General features: G+C 48.2%; 1 protein-coding gene across 1 annotated transcript; it reads left to right on the top strand.

Annotated features, from left to right (window-relative positions):
* Nucleotides 1–4,366: 4,366 nt before the first annotated feature.
* On the top strand, nt 4,367–9,365 carry LOC148144689 (uncharacterized). Its single transcript, XM_087975043.1, has 3 exons — nt 4,367–4,723; nt 7,211–8,240; nt 8,312–9,365. Exons 2-3 carry the CDS (start codon nt 7,618–7,620, stop codon nt 8,907–8,909), a joined length of 1,221 nt encoding a protein of 406 aa, XP_087831169.1. The 5' UTR covers nt 4,367–4,723; nt 7,211–7,617; the 3' UTR covers nt 8,910–9,365.
* Nucleotides 9,366–20,916: the final 11,551 nt, after the last annotated feature.

Genomic DNA, 20,916 nt, shown 5'->3' on the forward strand with positions numbered 1-20,916 from the left:
TTGAATGTTTCTGCTTTGTTCCCTGGAGCTCGAGATCCGGGACTGTTTTGAATCTGATTTCTACTATGGAAATTTTAACATGATTTCTTTTAAGGATTTTACAGATTATGAAATAAAATGTTAACTCCTGTTCTTTTTACAGGTCATGACTGCCTTACTATCAGTTTCTAACTAATCTCTTTTATCCTTACATAAAAGTGATTTATGGAGAACAGTTGAAGTCTCAAAAAGCATATAGTTGGTCAGATTAATCGGACGAGTAAGGTGTCTAGTCAGGACCCTGAAGGGGGTGTGGAAGAAGGTGACACCGGACCTTATTAAGATTAATTAAATTAGCAACAATGGGAGGCACGGTGAGTTGCCTGGGTAATGATCGATCTGTAAATAACGTTAAAGGGGAATATATTTCACCCGACAGTCCTTTGGGGAGAATGTTGGGAAATTGGGAACACAACTCCCGGACGCGGGGGAAAGATAAGGCTACAATGGTAAACTATTGTTGTTTTGTCTGGACTAGATAAAGTATTAAGGTGCCTGGTATTTTTTGGCCCAAATATGGGTCCGATGAGGATTGGCTGTGTCAAGATCTTAATATATATGTCAATCGGAAAGAAGCGTACAGTCAAAAAGAGTCCGATTATGTGGTTTGTTGGATAGGGAGCGCGGGAGTAAAATTATGTCCCATGAATAGGGAGGAATCAGGGAAAGAACAGAAAAACAATGAACAAGGGAAGCCACAATGGGATCCGTTGATGTGTTTGCCGCCCCCATATACTACTCCCCGGAACGAGCCTACAGCTCCCGAAGTAGAACCGAGTCCAGACACAGAAATGGAAACGGACTCTGAACTAAAAGATGCAGAACCTGGGGGGTGGGGGGGGTGGGGGGGGGGGGGGGTGGGGGGGGTGGGGGGGGGAGGGACAGAGTCACTTGAGCCACCACACGTAAAGGAGGGGCAGAGATAATGGAAAATGTAAAATTATGTCCCTTAGGAGAGGTTCCGATTGGGGAAGGTACAATCGGATATGTAAACACTCCCTTAACTAGCAGTGTAGGTTGGGTCTTTACAAAGGAAATGAAAAGTTTAATAGAGGATTCGGTTGGACTAGCCGAAGAATTAGAGCAATTCCTAGGGCCTAATTTATATACCTGGGGAGAACTGATGGCAATTTTAGGAACGTTATTTTCAGGGGAAGAACGAGGTATGATTCTGAGAGCGGCTTTATAAGAATGGGAAAAAAGGCACCCAGTTGGGGAAGAAGGAGCCCCAGCAGAACAGAAATTCCCAAATGTTGACCCTTATTTGGAAAATAATGACAGAGAAGATAGTGAGTCAATGCGGGATCTATGAGAAATGAGAATATTAGGAATTAAAGAGGCATCACCAAGATCATAAAACTTTGTTAAGGCCTTTGAAGTACGACAAGAGAAGGATGGAACCACTTCTACATTTCTTAAAAGGCTCAAGGAGGCTACAAGGAAGTATTTGGGAATGGATCCCAATAATCAGACAGCACAGGGACTCTTAAAGGTCCAGTTTGTAACTAAATCATGGCCGGACATACAAAAGAAATTACAGAAATTAGATGGATGGAGTGAAAGACAGATGGAAGAGGTGTTACGTGAGGCACAGAAAGTGTATGTAAAAAGGGAAGACGAGAAGCAGAAACAGAAAGCCAAAATGATGGTGGAGGCAGTAGAAGAAATAACAAAAAGGAGACTGGGGTCAAGGGCTAACAGGAAGGGTAGGGGAGGACACGAAAGACAAGGGTCAGATACCTGGGAAAGGAGGCAACAAACCAGAGATAACCACTCTGTTTGTTTTAGCCCTCAGCTTCCACCCTAGCTCCCTGAAGGCCTGCCTGGCATCCCTATACCTCTTTGTTTTGTGGTTAGCACTGCTGCCTCACAGCGCCAGAGCCCCGGGTTCAATTCCCCTCCCCCCCTCCCACGTCTGCGCGGATATCCTCCCATAGTCCAAAGACGTGCAGGTTAAGGTGAATTGGCCAAGCTAAATTGCCCCGTAGTGTTAGGTGACGAGGAATGGGGCTGGGTGTTTTGCTCTTCGGCCGGTTGGTGTGGACTTGTTGGCCCGAAGGGCCAGTTTCCACACTGTAGGGAATCTGATCTAAAGTTCTGGAATTTATATATTGATGAACTGAAACCTGCAACCCATTCTAAAAGATGAAGGACTCAGCAGCGGTCCAGGTTTGTTCCAAATATTGCATCGGTTGCATGACACTGTGATGTTTTGCAATTAATATGTGTCTTATGATCCTGCAGCACAGCTACCCGCAGAAGGAGCAGCGCTGGAGAAGCCAGTGCTTCCAAATACACCTGGGTGGGCGGGGTTTACCAGAAGGTGAGGGGTTTAGATTGGAGGGCGGGCGGAGCACATGGGCGGGGCGTGTCTCGTGAAAGAGTCGCGGGCTAGTAGGCGGGGCGAGGCATCTATCCTGGAGGCGCGCGGCTCTGTGGACGATTGCGCGTGAAGGCAGGGGGCGTGGTTTGACTCGCGCGGGGTCCGCGGAGTGAACGAACTGCGTTCGGAAGTGGCGGGGTTTACGAGCTTCGTTCGGAAGGGGCGGGGTTTACGAGCTGCGTCCGGAAGGGACGGGGTTTATGTGCCGCTTTGGCGGAGGAGGGGGCGTGCCCATCCCTAAGCCGGAAGTGTGCCCGTGGCCCGTTTCCTCCGCTGGAGCCTCGGCTGCAGCAAGTAAGGTAAAGCTTTATCAATATTTCCTTTTACAGAGTTGGTATTTAATAAACAGTAATGGCTACTCAATATCATCATAAAGTCCCAAAATGCAATTCTTTTCAATCCATAGCAGATAAGCACTGAGTGTTAATTTTCTACGGAATTCAACAGCCTCAGCACTAAAATGGTCTCACAAGGGAACGGCTGTGAATGTGAACACTTGGTGTCCTGTTCACACAGATTCACCGATGCTGAGGTAAACGTTCTTAATTGCCTCACAGCATCCTGTTATCACTTGGTGAAACCAGGTGTCCCTATCTTTAAGTTCTCTCCTCTTTCTGAGCCTTCCTGCCGGTTTATTTTCTAGTGCTGTAAATGTATTCAATAATTCAGCATTACATTTTAGTCTGAATGTTTAAAGGCAAGTTTTAAGGCTATAGACTTTATCACCCAGATGCCCATAGCCTCATTCCTCCCTTTGATTGCACCGCGATCACTGAAAGAGAAGGCTAGTCCAAACGAATGCCCTTCAAGGTGGTCCAGCAATCAACATCCTGCAGAGTGGCACCACCATCTTCGCAGCTCATCTGGTCATATTTATCATCGCCATCGACACGTGTGGGTGAGCCATCAGATCGCAAAAGGAGCATCTTCTGGGGCAAATCTATATCACTAAGGGAGCTCATAAGCCTAGCAATTAAATGCCTAACAATACCAATACTGACAAACAAACATAGCTAAATTGATAAGCCAATTGTACCATGAGCCCGATCTGCAGTTTCTCCAACTGGTCCCTTCAGTCATTCTTTGAGGAGAAAGTGAGGTCTGCAGATGCTGGAGATCAGAGATGGAAATGTGTTGCTGGAAAAGCGCAGCAGGTCAGGCAGCATCTAGGGAACAGTAGAATCGACGTTTCGGGCATTAGCCCTTCTTCAGGAAGAAGGGCTAATGCCCGAAACGTCGATTCTACTGTTCCCTAGATGCTGCCTGACCTGCTGCGCTTTTCCAGCAACACATTTCCATCCCTTCAGTCATTCTGTCAAGGAATGCCTGGATCTCTTCTTGTATCTTAGTAATATTGCCAGTGAGATCGGGAATGGCCATAGTGCATTTATCTTGGACAATGGTGCAGGCCTCACCCTCCTCGGCAAGTATATAGTCGAAGGCACACCGATTCTGCACAGAGTAAAGACACAGGTCTGATAATCTCAGTTTACTCTGTTTCAGAGCCTCTTTAGTCTTATTTCCTCGAATGGTCAGGCCGCAAAAGAGGGAATTGCGGTTCTGTTGACTTGTCACCCCTGCCGATCCTTCCAACCCCAGGGTACTCTGGATTCCCCAGCCTATTGGGTGTCCTGTATTGTCACCCAGTCCCTTGGGATCCTTCCAGTTGGAGCAAGGTTGTCTGAGACCGACCACTGCATCCTCCTCAGATGGAGGTTCCATCAACTTGTCCACTGGCCAGGACAAGGTACTGTTGTGGGAACAAGGGCTCCGATAGTGACCTTATGAGGGACATCTTTGCCATCCAGGACAAGGAAATTGGTAGCTTTACCTTAGCTGAAGAAATAATAATCTGGTTTGGTGTATATTAGGGAGAGTTTGTCAAAATAGGTTGCTAAAATGTTACAGCAAGGGGTCTGGTCAGGTCTACACGAGTAAAGGGTTGATGTTTTGCAAGAGGAGTTGCTTGAGCGCTGTAAAAAATGGGCCAAGTGACTCGAGCACTCGCACTGTATGGGAGACAATGGTCCTCAGAATGCTGTTCCCATTGGGCTCTCCCTTAGCTCCATTGTACATGGTCTTGGTGACAGTATCAGGTTCTGAAAAGAGAAAAGGCCTATAAATGCGCAAGGGAAGGGTTCCATTCCAGGTCCATGTGCCGCATAAGGCCTGCTGTACCAGTGTTACACCAGCTGTTTGTATACACAGACCGAAGGTATTGGAAAGTGATATTTCTCTTCACAGGGTCGGCAGTAGGAAGTCTGATGAATAGAATGGAATCGGGGACTGGGGACATGTCAAGTAAGTCATCTCCCGAAAGAGAGGAGTAACATACTACTGCCTCTGGGGTGAAGAGCGTTCTCTGGGCCTGTATAAATAAGTTGTTTGTGGATTGAGGAGTTTCCCCTATCAGGCTTCCGTTTTCTCGAGTTGGCCCGACCTGCAAAATGGGATGGTGTTCCTGGGCGTCCTTAAAATATTTACCATAATAACTGGGTTGATCATTTTTATCCGCACGAGGCTTGCGTCTGCAGGTAAAATCAAAAAAACATGGTAACTTCCACTGATTTCTACTGTCCAGATGAACCATCTGGTCTTTCTGATGTAAGAGTCCATTGCAATAATCAATCTTCATCACGTTCCACATGTCAAAGGCGTCTGGTCTGCACTGGATGACATCTCCTCAGCATGGGTGGTGGATAATCTCTGATCATTCCTGGTCGCAGCCATACTTAGTTGCTTTCCCCATCAGGATGTTGTACGTGATCAGAAAGGTGAGGACATAGGCGATCCCCCACATGTCCCTCCTCTTAGTTCAAGTATCTGTAATAAGATTAACATTAGAACAACAGCAAGATTCAAAAACCCAACTGGACAGGGTCCACTCCTTTTGTTGGGATTCCAGGATTCTCTCCACCTCTTCCCCCCTTTTGATTGGTGCGGTCAATCAATTTCCAGTGGTGCAGGTGGACCCAAGCTGAGTGCCCAGCGACTGTGACCGCTATAGGGGTGGGAAGTAAAACCTGGAAGGGGCCATCCCAACGAGGATGGAGACCTTTGCCAGTCCAGTTCTTGACAAGCACCAATGAACCAGGGTCTACCCGTGACAAGGCTGAAAGGGAGGCAACATCGCTGTAGGTGGCATGCTCCTGGGAGTGAAAGGCACGCGTAACACTAGTTAGAGCAAGAACACAACCAATGATTTCTTCGGTCATGTGGTGGAAGTGGACTGAGAAGGGAGCCGAATCGTTGCAAGGGGTATGGAGGGGGTGACCAGAGAGACTTTCAGCTGGAGACAGTCGTGTCTTGCCCGCAGACATGAATTGCATCTGGAATAAGGCCACAGGGATTAGCATAACCAGGAGAGGCCACACTCTGCCACTAATTTGGCAAGTTTAGTCTTGAGTCTGGTTAAAACATTCAACAAGGTCAGCCTCCTGAGGATGATAAGCACCATGCAGTTGCTGACAAATACAAAGCTGGGAACAGAGTTCTCCATTAATATTACCTACAAAGTGTAGTCCATTGTCTGAGCTAATGCACGCAGGTATACTGAAGCAGGGAATTACTTCCTTAAACAAAATCTTCACCACAGTCTCAGCAGTAGCATTAGGAGGAGGTTAGGCTCCAATCCACTTCGAAAAGACATTAACAATAAGCAAAACACATTTATAGCAACTCAACTCATTTCTACAACTCAATGAAGTCCAGTTGAAGTGCCTCCAAGGGACCCTCCAGCAAAGGAGTTCTCATAGAGATACTTGAACTAAGAGGTTGGGGATCGCCTACCCACTAACCTGTTTGATCACGTACAGCATCCTGATCAGGAAAGCCACTGACTGAGTATCGATGTGATCTGGAATGATCTGAGATTATCCTGATGTCATCTGGTGCACCAGACCAGACGCTTTCAACGTGAAGTCGCTTGAACGATGGAGTGAGCTGCCAGAGGAAGTGGTGGGTGCTGGTACGATGACAAGTTAAAAGGCTCCTGGACGGGCATCTGAATATGAAGGGTTCAGATGGGTCAGGGCCAAGTGATGGCAAATGCAACTGGAGTCATAGAGATGTACGTCACAGAAACAGACCCTTCGGTCCAACCCGTCCTTGCTGACAAGATAGCCAACCCAATTTAGTCCCAGCTGCCAGCATCCGGCCCAGATAGAGGCCAAGTGATGGCAAACGTGACTAGATTGATTTAGGATATCTGGGCAGGTTGGGCCAAACGGTCTGTTTCCGTGCTGTGTGACTCTAATTGTCTTCAGTGAAAGCAGAAGTGTGGTTATGAAGGCTGGACTTTCAGAGCATGTTTTGCCCTGACTGGAAGCAGAAGAGTTTGACTGAAGTGTGTCGGTGTTAATGTCTTGATGTCTCATTTTGCTCCCACCTTCCCGGGGTTGATAACCATTTTGTGTCTGGTCCTTCCTCAAGAAGCTGCATTGCAGGTTTACCCTGAATTGACACTTTCTTTTTGCTTCCCAAAATCAGACCTGCTCACTCTCAGCAGGATCCCAGCGTTGTGAAAGATATTAACTTTCAGGTGGAGTTATCCAAAATTCAGAGAGATGTCAGTCTTGATGTTTTTGCTTTTTCTGCCCCTGTAAGATCCTGAATCAGCACCTTCAGGGGAATTAGTTAGAGCGGAGTGAGAACAGAGGGGGAGAGAGAGTGGGATGGTGCTTTCAATTTTGTGGAACAACAAAAGAATATTCCACAGAAAGTAGAATTGCTTGTTCTGAATTTCTACCCTGCACTGATAGTGATGGCTTTTGTAATCTCTTTTTACAGAGTATTTGAAAATCTGAAGACTGAAGTTTCAAAATCAACAGATGAAGGGCTTACACCTGAACCATTGACTCTCCTGCTCCTCAGATGCTGCCTGACCTGCTGTGCTTTTCCAGCGCCACATTTTTTGACTGACTCTCCAGCGTCTGCAGTCCTCACTTTGATGTCAATGTCTGACAGTCACTCAATCCATCGGGACCGCAACGATTTTTGACTGTGATTTCTGTGAGAGGGACCAACGCTTTTTGGTTCCTGTTTGAGGACATTTTCAGCATCAGTGGGACTGGACGAGAGCCCCCACTGTTGCAGCGCACTGTGTGTGGAGCCTGAAACAGTTATACGGCCTGGAAAGGGGATTTCATGGCACGGGGGGGCTCTACACGTGTTTGTGTGCAGCTGAAGCTGTGGCCATGGAGAAACCTGAGGAATCCCGCCCTGTAGAGGAACCGTGGAAGTGTGACGACTGTGGGAAAGGCTTCCGTGTCCCGTCTGCCCTGGAGACTCATCGGCGCAGTCACACCGGGGAGAGGCCATTCCCTTGCACCGACTGCGGGAAAGCCTTCAGACATTCCTCCCACCTGTTGGCCCACCAGCGGGTCCACACGGGGGAGAGGCCCTTCAGCTGCCCAGAGTGCGGGAAGGCCTTTACCCAGGCCTCCACCCTGCTGAGGCACAAGCGGGTCCACACGGGGGAAAGGCCTTTCAGCTGCCCCAAGTGCGGGAAGGCCTTCAGCAATTCGACCACCCTGCTGACCCACCAGCATGTACACACGGGGGAGAGGCCCTTCAGTTGCCCTGAATGCAGGATGGCCTTTACCCAGGTCTCCACCCTGCTGAGGCACCAGCGTGTCCACATGGGGGAAAGGCTCTTCAGTTGCCCTGAATGCGGGAAGGCCTTCAGCGATTCCTCCACCCTGCGGAGTCACCGGCATGTCCACACGCGGGAGATGCCGTTCACCTGCTCTCAGTGTGGGAAGGGCTTCACCTGCTCCTCCAATCTGCGGACCCACCAACGTATCCACACGGGGGAGAGGCCCTTCAGCTGCCCCAAGTGCGGGAAGGCCTTCAGCAATTCCTGCGCCCTGTTGAGGCACCAGCACACAGACCCTTCAGCTGCTCTCAGTGCGGGAAGGCCTTTACCCACGTCTCCTCCCTTATGACCCACCAGCGTATCCACACGGGGGAGAGGCCATTCACCTGCTCTCAATGCGGGAAGGGCTTCACCTGCTCCTTCAACCTCCAGACCCACCAGCGGGTCCACACGGGGGAGAGGCCCTTTAGCTGCCCAGAGTGCGGGAAGGCCTTTACCCAGGTTTCCACCCTGCTGAGGCACCAGCGGGTCCACACGGGGGAGAGGCCCTTCAGCTGCCCCGAGTGCGGGAAGGCCTTCAGGAATTCCTCCACCCTGCTGGCCCACCAGCGGGTCCACACGGGGGAGAGACCCTTCAGCTGCCCTGAGTGCAGGAAGGGCTTCAGGTATTCCTCCCACCTGCTGACCCACCGGCGGGTCCACACGGGGGAGAGGCCCTTCAGCTGCCCAGAGTGCGGGAAGGCCTTTACCCAGGTCTCCACCCTGCTGAGGCACCAGCGGATCCACACCGGAGAGAGGCCGTTCACTTGCTCTCAGTGCGGGAAGGGCTTCACCTACTCCTCCAACCTGCGGAAACACCAGCGAGTTCACGTGCCATCGCAGGGGGATTGAAGAAGTGACGGCCGAGAGCCATTATCGATTGGACCATCAACCCGGTTCTGGGGACTCCCGGGTTTGAATCCCCCCACGACAGATGGCAGAATTGGCATTCGGTCAGAAATGTGGAGTTCGGAATCTAACGATGAGACTGTTTCAGGGAGGGGGTGGTGCGGGGGAGAAAGCCCCCATCTGATTCACTCTCTCCCTTGTTAGGGAAGGGAACCGCCATTGTGGGAAAGGATTCACTCAGTCGTTCCAGCTGCATCCTTTACCCGGTCTGGCCTACACGTGACTCCAGACCCACAGCAGTCTGGTTGACACTACACTGCCCCTTCCTGGCAAATGAGCGGGGAGAAACTTACTTGGAGACAGGGTATGGGTTGAAATTGCTGATGAGGCAATACTTCCTCCGGGTTACGGCTGTACCAAGGATCCGATTAGAAAGGGACAACTTGGTGCTGGCCAATAGTAAAGACAGTGAGGGGGGGTGGGACAGGGGAGGTGTGGTGTGTGCACTTTGACCTTGAGGTACTCAAAAAGCAACTGCTTTTTCTCTGCCTTTTTGCTGGGGGGGAATCTGAAGCTGTAACAAAGTTGGGTTGCAATAAAGGTTACCTGAACTTACCACTGGGCTCAGACTCTCATTGAAAGCTTTGAGCTCCAAGAGGTTTTTGTTTTAAAGCTGTTCATTTCTTTCAGCCTCCTGCACTAAGTTTAGAACATAGAACAAAGAACATAGAACAATACAGCGCACAACAGGCCCTTCAGCCCTCGATGTTACGCAACCTGTGAACTATTCTCAGCTCGTTCCCTGACACTATCCCAAAATCAACCATGCGCTTACCTAAGGATTGTTTAAATCTCCCTAATGTGGCTGAGTTGACTACCTTAGCAGGTAGGGCATTCCACACCCTTACCACTCTCTGCATAAAGAACTTGCCTCTGACATCTGTCTTAAATCTATCACCCTTCAATTTGTAGTTATGCCCCCTCGTACAAGCTGACGTCACTATCCTAGGAAAGAGTCTTTCACTGTCTACCCTATCTAATCCTCTGATCATCTTATATGTCTCTATCAAATCACCTCTTAGCCTCCTTCTTTCCAATGAGAACGGACCCAAGTCTCTCAGCCTTTCCTCATAAGACCCTCCCTCCAGACCAGGCAACAACCTGGTAAATCTCTTCTGCACCGTTTCCAATGCATCCCGCATCCTTCCTGAAATATGGGGGCCAGAACTATACACAATATTCCAAGCGTTTTGTATAGTTACAGCGTGATATTGCGGTTCCCCGGAACTCAATCCCTCTACGAACGAAACCTAACACACTGTATGCCTTCTTCACAGCACTATCCACCTGAGTGGCAACTTTCAGGGATCTATGCACATGGACTCCAAGATCACTGGCTTCCTGTTATTCTTCCCAAAGTGAATCACCTCACATTTAGCTGCATTGAACTCCATTTGCCACCTCTCAGCCCAATTCTGCTAATCCATCCACCTATGCCTGCACCTAAGTAATTTTAAAAATGACAAACCGCAGTAGTCCCAAAACAGATCCTTGTGGCACACCACTAGTAACCGGACTCCAGGCTGAATATTTTCCATAAACCACCACTCGCTGCCTTCTTTCAGAATGCCAGTTTCTAATCCAAACTGCTAAATCACCCTCAATCCCATGCCTCTGCATTTTCTCCAACATCCTACCATGTGGAACCTTTACGGAGGTCCATGTACACCACGTCAACTGCCCTATCCTCATCTACATGCTTGGTCACCTTCTCAAAAAACTCAATAAGGTTTGTGAGCCACGATCTGCCCTTGATGAAACCATGTTGACTATCTGAAATCAAATTGTTGCTTGCTAGATGATTATAAATCCGATCTCTAATATTCCTTTCCAAAAGCTTTCCTTCAACAGAAGTAAGGCTCACTGGTCTATAATTACCTGGGTCATCTCTGCTGCCCTTCTTGAACAAGGGCACAACATTTGCAATCCTCCACTCTGGTACTAAGCCTGTAGACAATAACAACTCAAATATCAAAGCCAAAGGCTCTGCTATCTCCTCCCTCGCTTCCCAGAGAAACCTCGGATAAATCCCATTGGGCTCAGGGCACTTGTCTACTTTCACTCCTTCTAGAATTGATAACACCTGTGTGCAACTAACCTTGATCCTTTCGAGTCTAATATCTCGTACCTCATTCTTCTCCTCTACAATATTCTCCTTTTCCTGAGTGAAGACCGATGAGAGATATTCATTAACACCTCTCCAATCTCCACAGGGCCCACATTCAACTTCCCACTTCTGTCTTTGATTAGCCCTATTCCTACCCTAATCATCCTTTTATTCCTCACATACCTATAGAAAGCTTTAGGGTTCTCCTTTATTCTATTTGTTAAGGACTGCTCATGTCCTCTCATTGCTCTTAACTCTCTCTTGAAATCCTTCCTAGCTAATCTGTGACTCTCCATCGCCTCATCTGAACCATCTTGCCTCATCAACACATAAGCCTCCTTCTTCTTTGTAACAAGAGATGCAATTTCTGTTGTAAACCACGGTCCCCTTACCTTATCACTTCCTCCCTGCCTGACAGGGACATACCTATCAAGGACACACTATATCTGTTCCTTAAACCAGCTCCACATTTCAATTGTTCCCATTCCCTGCATTTTGCTACCCTATTCTATGCATTCTAAGTCTTGCCTAATTGCATTATAATTGCCCTTGCCCCATCGATAACTCTTGACCTGCGGCATGTTCCTATCCCTTTACATCGCTAAATGAAACCTAACTGAATTATGGTCACTCTCTCCAAAGTGTTCATCTTCCACTAAATCAAACATCTGGCCTGGTTCATTTGCCAAGCACCAGATCCAGAGTGACCTCCCCTCTTGTCGGCCTTCGACATACTGTGTCAGAAAGCCCTCCTGCGCACACTGGACAAAAACTGATCCATACGACGTACTAGAGTGAAAGCATTTCCAGTCAATGTTGGGGAAGTTAAAGTCCCCCATAATGACCACCCTGTTCCTTTCACTCCTACCCAGAATAATTTTGCTAATCCCCTCTTCCACCTCCCTGGATCTCTGCGGAGGCCTATAAAAAAACTCCAAGCAGTGTGACCTCTCCTCTCCTGTTTCTAACCTCAGCCCACATTACCTGAGTAGATGAGTCCTCATCAAAAGTTCTGTCAGCCACCGTTATACTATCCTTGACTAACAAGGCCACGCCTCTCCCTCTTTTACCGCCTTGGCTGTCTTAATGAAAGATCAAAACCCTGGAACCTGCAACATCCATTCCTCACCCTGCTCTCTCCATGTCTCCGAAATGGCCACAACATCCAAGTCCCAGGTACCTATCCGTGCTGCAAGCTCACCTACCTTATTGCGGAAACTCTGGCGTTGAAGGACACACACTTCAAATCACTTCACTGTCTACCAGCACATTCCTGAGACCCTGAAATCCAGTCCCTGTCCTTCCTACTCTCATCCTCCTGTGCATTGCAGCTACACCCCCCGGTTCCCATCCCCCTGCTGAGCTAGTTTAAACCCACCCGAATAGCACCAGCAAATTTCCCACCCAGGATATTAGTACCCCTCTGGTTCAAGTGAAGACTGTCCTGTTTGTACAAGACCCACCTTCCCCAGAATGAGCACCAATTATCCAAAAACCTGAAACCCTCCCTCCTGCACCATCCTTGCAGCCACGTGTTCAGCTGATATATCTCCCTATTCCTTGCCTTGCTATCACGTGGCATGGGTAACAAACCAGAGATAACCATTCTGTTTGTTCTAGCCCTCAGCTTCCACCCTAGCTCCCTGAAATCCTGCCTTACATCCCTATCCCTCTTTCTGTGGGAGATTAGAAATGTTGTTTTTGCAGATGGGTGAGGGGGTGTAGTAGGGGGAAGGGAAGCGGAATTCTTGTAGCATGTAGCATACATAAGGCTACGACTTTAATGAATAGAGAGGGTCTATTAAAGAAAATAGTTTTAAGCTAGGGAATAACTTTAAAGTGTTGTAGTGGACCACAAAAAGAAGCAGCAGGGGTATTTCACAATAAAGCTGAAGTATACTGATTCAGCAATAAAGTGATTCCGCAATTTGTAAACTGAATAAGAAAGCTAACATGCTCTGTTTTGGCGCGCATTTCTGCTTGATTGCAGAAGCGTCCAGTACTTAGAAGACTGTAATAAATTGTTCTTGTTTCCAAGGCTTTGTCTCAGGCTGATTGATTTGTGAGTGAGTTCTGTTCCTCACAATTGGGGGCCTCATTCCGGGATCCAGGACTCAGACCGCTCGACACTCTTGGGATGACCGGGGAGGTGCACCTCGCCGATTTCGGTGATCTCCGACTCCCTTGCTTGTCGTTCGCGGTTTGGGCGAGTACGATCCGGACTGGGAGACCCTGGAAACAAGGCGGGCAGACGCGGCGGGTTAGGTCGAGCAGCTCTTGTGCACAGGACCCGGGTAGGGAAAGGTCTTAAAGGATATATCCGGGTGACCGGGGGCAGCGGTATTTGCTGCAAGAATTGCTGCGGGACGGGGTGCACCGAAATGACCAGGTAACTCTGTGCACAGACCAAGGTCAGAAGAGAGACCTTTTATGTCTTGCCTTGGTGGTCAGGACATATAAAAGTATGGGGAATTGGTGATATATAAAATTAAGCATATGTCAATGGAAAACAGCCAGTGTCAGAAGGGCTAGTAGTTGAAGGGCTACTGAGGATGCCCTTCATAACTAACTTATGACCAGACGTCCAGATGAATATTCAAAAGCTAGAGGAGTCGTTGCGGAAAGCTCAAAGTGTCTGTGAGACACGGTGTCTGTCTGTGTGTGTGTGAGAGAGAAAGAGCTGTACAGCAACTAGAAAGTTTAACCCAGTGTGATTTGGTTTGAATGCACATTTGTTTGTTGGTGATTGAATGTTTCTGCTTTGTTCCCTGGAGCTTAAGATCCGGGACGGTTTTGAATCTGATTTCTACTATGGAAATTTTAACATGATTTCTCTTATCGTTAAGGATTTTACAGATAATGAAATAAAGTGTTAACTCCTGTTCTTTTTACAGGTCATGACTGCCTTACTATCAGTTTCTAACTAATCTCTTTTATCCTTACATAAAAGTGATTTATGGAGAACAGTTGAAGTCTCAAAAAGCATATAGTTGGTCAGATTAATCGGACGAGTAAGGTGTCTAGTCAGGACCCTGAAGGGGGTGTGGAAGAAGGTGACACCGGACCTTATTAAGATTAATTAAATTAGCAACAATGGGAGGCACGGGGAGTTGGCTGGGTAACGATCGATCTGTAAATAACGTTAAAGGGGAATATATTTCACCCGACAGTCCTTTGGGGAGAATGTTGGGAAATTGGGAACACAACTCCCGGACGTGGGGGAAAGATAAGGCTACAATGGTAAACTATTGTTGTTTTTTCTGGACTAGATAAAATATTAAGGCGCCTGGTATTTTTTGGCCCAAATATGGGTCCGATGAGGATTGGCTGTGTCAAGATCTTAATATATATGTCAATCGGAAAGAAGCGTACAGTCAAAAAGAGTCTGATTATGCGGTTTGTTGGATAGGGAGCGCGGGAGTAAAATTATGTCCCATGAATAGGGAGGAATCAGGGAAAGAACAGAAAAAGAATGAACAAGGGAAGCCACAATGGGATCCGTTGATGTGTTTGCCGCCCCCATATACTACTCCCCGGAACGAGCCTACAGCTCCCGAAGTAGAACCGTGTCCAGACACAGAAATGAGAACGGACTCTGAACTAAAAGATGCAGAACCTGGGGGGGGGGGGGGGGGGGGGGGGGGCAGAGTCACTCGAGCCACCACATGTAAAGGAGGGGCAGAGATATTGGAAAATGTAAAATTATGTCCCTTACAAGAGGTTCCGATTGGGGAAGGTACAATCGGATATGTAAACGCTCCCTTAACGAGCAGTGAAGTTAGGGTCTTTACAAAGGAAATGAAAAGTTTAATAGAGGATCCGGTTGGACGAGCCGAACAATTAGAGCAATTCCTAGGGCCTAATTTATATACCTGGGGAGAACTGATGGCAATTTTAGGAACGTTATTTTCAGGGGAAGAACGAGGTATAATTAGGAGAGCAGCTTTATAGGAATTGGAAAAGAGGCACCCAGTTGGGGAAGAAGGGGCCCCAGCAGAACAGAAATTCCCAAATGTTGACCCTCATTTGGAAAATAATGACAGAGAAGATAGGGAGTCAATGCGGGATCTATGAGAAATGGGAATATTAGGAATTAAAGAGGTGGCACCAAGATCATAAAACTTTGTTAAGGCCTTTGAAGTACGACAAAAGAAGGATGGAACCACTTCTGCATTTCTTAAAAGGCTCAAGGAGGACAGGAGGAAGTGTTTGGGAATGGATCCCGATAATCAGATAGCACAGGGACTCTTAAAGGTCCAGTTTGTAACGAAATCATGGCCGGACATACAAAAGAAATTACAGAAATTAGATGGATGGAGTGAAAGACAGATGGAAGAGCTGTTACGTGAGGCACAGAAAGTGTATGTAAAAAGGGAAGACGAGAAGCAGAAACAGAAAGCCAAAATGATGGTGGAGGCAGTAGAAGAAATAACAAAAAGGAGACTGGGGTCAAGGGCTAACAGGAAGGGTACGGGAGGACACGAAAGACAAGGGTCAGATACCTGGGAAAGGAAGCAACAAACCAGAGATAACCACTCTGTTTGTTCTAGCCCTCAGCTTCCACCCTAGCTCCCTGAAATCCTGCCTTGCATCCCTATTCCTCATTTTTTTGTGGTTAGCACTGCTGCCTCACAGCACCAGAGCCCCGGGTTCAATTCCCTCCCCCCCCCCCCCGCCCGGCCGCGTCTGCGTGGGTGTCCTCCCATAGTCCAAAGACGTGCAGGTTAAGGTGAATTGGCCAAGCTAAATTGCTCCGTAGTGTTTGGTGACGGGGAATGGGGCTGGGTGTTTTGCTCTTCGGCGGGTCGGTGTGGACTTGTTGGCCCGAAGGGCCTGTTTCCACACTGGAGGGAATCTGATCTAAAGTTCTGGAATCTATATATTGAGGAACTGAAACCTGCAACCCATTCTAAAAGCAAAGCAGCGGTCCAGGTTTGTTCCAAATATTGCATCGGTTGCATGACACTGTGATGTTTTGCAATTAATATGTGTCTTATGATCCTGCAGCACAGCTACCCGCAGAAGGAGCAGCGCTGGAGAAGCCAGTGCTTCCAAATACACCTGGGTGGGCGGGGTTTACGATCTGCGTTCTGAAGGGGCGGGGCTTACACGTCGCCTTGGCGGAGGAGGGGGCGGGACCAGGGCCAGGGGGCGTGGCCATCCCGAAGCCGGAAGTGTGCCCGCGGCCTGTTTCCTCCGCTGGAGCGTCGGCTGCAGCAAGTAAGGTTAAGCTTTATCAATATTTCCTTTTACAGAGTTTGTATTTAATAACCAGTAATGGCTACTCAATATCATCATAAAGTCCCAAAATGCAATTCATTTCAATCCATAGCAGATTAGCACTAAGAGTTAATTTTCTACAGGATTCAACAGCCTCAGCACTAAAATGGTCTCACAAGGGAATGGCTGTGAATGTGATCACTTGGTGTCCTGTTCACACAGATTCACCGATGCTGAGGCAAACGTTCTTAATTGCCTCACAGCATCCTGTTATCACTTGGTGAGCCCAGGTGTCCCTATCTTTAAGTTCTCTCCTCTTTCTGAGCCTTCCTGCCTGTTTATTTTCTAGTGCAGTAAAAGTATTCAACAATTCAGCATTACATTTTAGTCTGAATGTTTAAAGGCAAGTTTTAAGACTATATACTTTCTCACCCAGATGCCCACACCCTCATTCCTCCCTTTGATTGCACTGCGATCACTGAAAGAGAAGGCTAATCCAAACGAATGCCTTTCAAGGTGGTCCAGCCATCAACATCCTGTAGAGCAACACCACCATCTTCACAGCTCATCTGGTCATATTTATCATCGTCATCGACACGTGTGGGTGAGCCATCGGATCGCAAAAGGAGCATCTTCGGGGGCAAATCTATATCACTAAGGGACCTCATAAGCCTAGCAATTAAATACCCAACAATACCAATACCGACAAACAAACATAGCTAAATTGATAAGCCAATTGTACCATGAGCCCAATCTGCAGTTTCCCCAACTGGTCCCTTCAGTCATTCTGTCAAGGAATGCCTGGATCTCTCCTTGTATCTGAGGAATATTGCCAGTGAGATCGGGAATGCCCATAGTGCATTTATCTTGGACAATGGTGCAGACCTCACCCTCCCGGGCGAGTATATAGTCTCAGGCATACCGATTCTGCACAGAGTGAAGACACAGGTCTGATAATCCCAGTTTACTCTGTTCCAGAGCCTCTTTAGTCTTATTTCCGCGAATGGTCAGGCCGCAAAAGAGGGAATTGCGGTTCTTTTAACTTGTCACCCCTGCCGATCCTTCCAACCTCAGGGTACTCTGGATTCCCCAGCCTATCGGGTGTCCTGTATTGTCACCCAGTCCCTTGGGATCCTTCCAGTTGGAGCAAGGTTGGCTGAGACCGACCGCTGCATCCTCCTCAGATGGAGGTTCCATCGACTTGTCCACTGGCCAGGACAAGGTACTGTTGTGGGAACAAGGGCTCCGATGGTGACCTTATGAGGGACATCTTTGCCATCCAGGACAAGGAAATTGGTAGCTTTACCTTTACCTTAAGAAATAATAGCTGGAAATGTGTTGCTGGAAAAGCGCAGCAGGTCAGGCAGCATCCAGGGAACAGGAGGGGTGGGAAGTAAAACATGGAAGGGGCCATCAACGAGGTTGGAGACCTTTGCCAGTCCAGTTCTTGACGAGCACCAAAGAACCAGGTTCTACCCGTGACAAGGCTGAAAGGGAGGGAACATCGCTGTAGGCCGCACGCTCCTGGGAGTGAAAGGCACGCATAACATTAGTTAGAGCAAAAACATAACCAATCATTGCTTCGGTCATGTGGTGGACGTGGACTGAGAAGGGTGCCGAATCGTTCCAAGGGTACGGAGGCGGTGACCAGAGAGACTGTCAGCTGGAGACAGTCATGTCTTGCCCGCAGATATGGATCGCATCTGGAATAAGGCCACAGGGATTAGCATAACCAGGAGAGGCCAGACTCGGCCATTAATTTGGCAAGTTTAGTCTTGAGTCTGGTTAAAACATTCAACAAGGCCGGCAGCCTGAGGATAAGCTCCATGCAGTTGCTGACAAATACAAAGCTGGGAACAGAGTTCTCCGTTAATATTACCTACAAAGTTGGTCCATTGACCGAGCTAATGCACGCAGGTATACTGAAGCAGGGAATTATTTCCTTAAACAAAATCTTCACCACAGTCTCAGCAGTAGCATGAAGAGGAGGGAAGGTTTCAATCCACTTACAAAAGACATCAACAATAAGCAAAACACATTTATAGCAACTCAACTCATTTCTCCAACTCAATGAAGTCCAGTTGAAGTGTCTCCAAGGGACCTCCAGCAAGGGAGTTCTCGTAGAGATACTTGAACTAAGAGGTGGGGGATCGTCTACCCATGTACCTGTTTGATCACGTACAACATCCTGATCGGGAAAGCCACTGACTGAGTATCGATGCGATCTGGAATGATCTGAGATTATCCTGGTGTCATTTGGTGCACCAGATCAGACGCTTTCAACATGGAGTCGCTTGAGCGATGGCGTGAGCTGCCAGAGGAAGTGGTGGGTGCTGATACGATGACAAGTTAAAAGGCCCCTGGATGGGCATATGAATATGAAGGGTTCAGTTGGGTCAGGGCCAAGTGATGGCAAATGCGACTGGAGTCATAGAGATGTACAGCACAGAAACAGACCCTTCGGTCCAACCCGTCCTTGCTGACAAGATAGCCAACCCAATTTAGTCCCAGCTGCCAGCACCCGGCCCATATAGGGGCCAAGTGATGGCAAACGTAACTAGATTAATTTAGGATATCTGGGCAGGTTGGGCCAAAGGGTCAGTTTCCGTGCTGTGTGACTCTAATTGTCTTCAGTGGAAGCAGAAGTGTGGTTGTGAAGGCTGGACTTTCAGAGCATGTTTTGCCCTGACTGGGAGCAGAAGAGTTTGACTGAAGTGTGTCGGTGTTAATGCCTTGATGTCTCATTTTACTCCCACCTTCCCAGGGTCGTTAACCATTTTGTGTCTGGTCCTTCCTCAAGAAGCTGCGTTGCAGGTTCACCCTGAATTGACACTTTTTTTTTGCTTCCCTAAATCAGACCTGCTCACTCTCAGCAGGATCCCAGTGTTGTGAAAGATATTAACTTTCAGGTGGAGGTATCCAAAATTCAGAGAGATGTCAGTCTTGACGTTTTTGCTTTTCTGCCCCTTTAAGATCCTGAATCAGCACCTTCAGGAGAATTAGATAGAGCAGAGTGAGAACAGAAGGGGAAGAGGGTGTGGGAGTGCTTTCAATTTTGTGGAACAACAAAAGAAAAGAATATTCCACAAAATAGAATTGCTTGTTCTGAATTTCTACCCTGCACTGATAGTGATGACTTTTGTAATCTGTTTTTAACAGTGTATTTGAAGATCTGAAGACTGAAGCTTCAAAATCAACAGATGAAGGGCTGATGCCCGAAACATTGACTCTCCTGCTCCTCAGATGCTGCCTGACCTGTTGTGCTTTTCCAGCGGCACACTTTTCGATACTGACTCTCCAGCGTCTGCAGTCCTCACTTTGACGTCAATGTCTGACAGTCACTCAATCCATCGGGACCGCAATGATTTTCAACTATGATTCTGTGAGAAGGAGCAAAGCGTTTTGTTTCCTGTTTGAGTACGTTTTCAGCATCAGTGGGACTGAATGAGAGACCCGACTGTTGCAGCGCACTGAGTGTTGAGCCTGAAACAGTTATACGGCCTGGGAAGAGGAATTCACGGTGGGGAGGGGCTCCACACGCATTTGTGTGTAACTGAAGCTTCGGCCATGGAGAAACCCGAGGAATCCAGCCCTGTGGAGAAACGATGGAAGTGTGGCGACTGCAGGAAAAGCTTCTGTGTCCCATCTGTCCTGGAGACTCCTCGGCGCAGCCACACCAGGGAGAGCCCGTTCCCTTGTCCCATCTGTGGGAAGGGCTTCAGCACTTCCTCCACCCTGCTAACCCACCAGCGGATCCACACTGGGGAGACGCCCTTCAGCTGCCCAGAGTGTGCAGGAAGGCCTTCAGCGATTCCTCCACCCTGCTGAGGCCCCAGCGGGTCCACACGGGGGAGAGGCCCTTCAGTTGCCCCGGGTGCGGGAAGAGATTTACCAAGGCCTCCAACCTGCTGACCCTCCAGCAGGTCCACACAGGAGAGAGGCCCTTCAGCTGCCCCCTGTGCGGGAAGTGCTTCACCAGCTCTACCAACCTCCAGAGGCACCAGGGAATTCATGTACCATCGCAGGGGGATTGAAGGCACGATGGTTGAGTGCCAGTATCGACTGGACTACCAACCCAGTTCCAGGGGATCCCGGGTTTGAATCCAACTGCAGCAGATGGTGCGATACAGGGTATGGGTTGAAATTGCCGAGTGAGACAACACTTCCTCCAGGTTAAGGCTGTACCAAGGATCCAATTACAAAGGGACAACTTGGTGGTGACCAATAGTAAAGAAGTGAGGTAGGGGGGTGGTGGGGTAGCGTGTGCGTTTTGACCTTGAACTGTTTAAAAAGCAGCTACTTTTTCTCTGCCTTTTTGCTGAGGGGGTTTGAAGCTGTAACAAAGTTGGATCTCAATAAAAGTTACCTGAAATTACCCCCGGCTCAGACTCTCATTGAAAGTTTTGAGCTCCAAGGTTTTTGTTTTAAAGCTGCTCATTTCTTTCAGCTTCCTGCACTAAGCTTCCAATGTGGCGTATCAGATGGATCAGTGAATGAGCAGCCAGTTTCGTTAGAAATTGTGAATTTTTCAGGAGTGCATAGTGTGTCATTTCATCGGCGTTGTAAAGTTTACTGGCAGCATTGGGAGGTGTGGGCTGTGCTCACTAGAAATGATGTGGAGGA

The sequence above is a fragment of the Chiloscyllium plagiosum genome, unplaced genomic scaffold (genome assembly GCF_037043375.1).
Source record: "Chiloscyllium plagiosum isolate Xiang-an unplaced genomic scaffold, Cpla_swu_hap1 HiC_scaffold_27, whole genome shotgun sequence".
NCBI classification, from domain to species: domain Eukaryota; kingdom Metazoa; phylum Chordata; class Chondrichthyes; order Orectolobiformes; family Hemiscylliidae; genus Chiloscyllium; species Chiloscyllium plagiosum.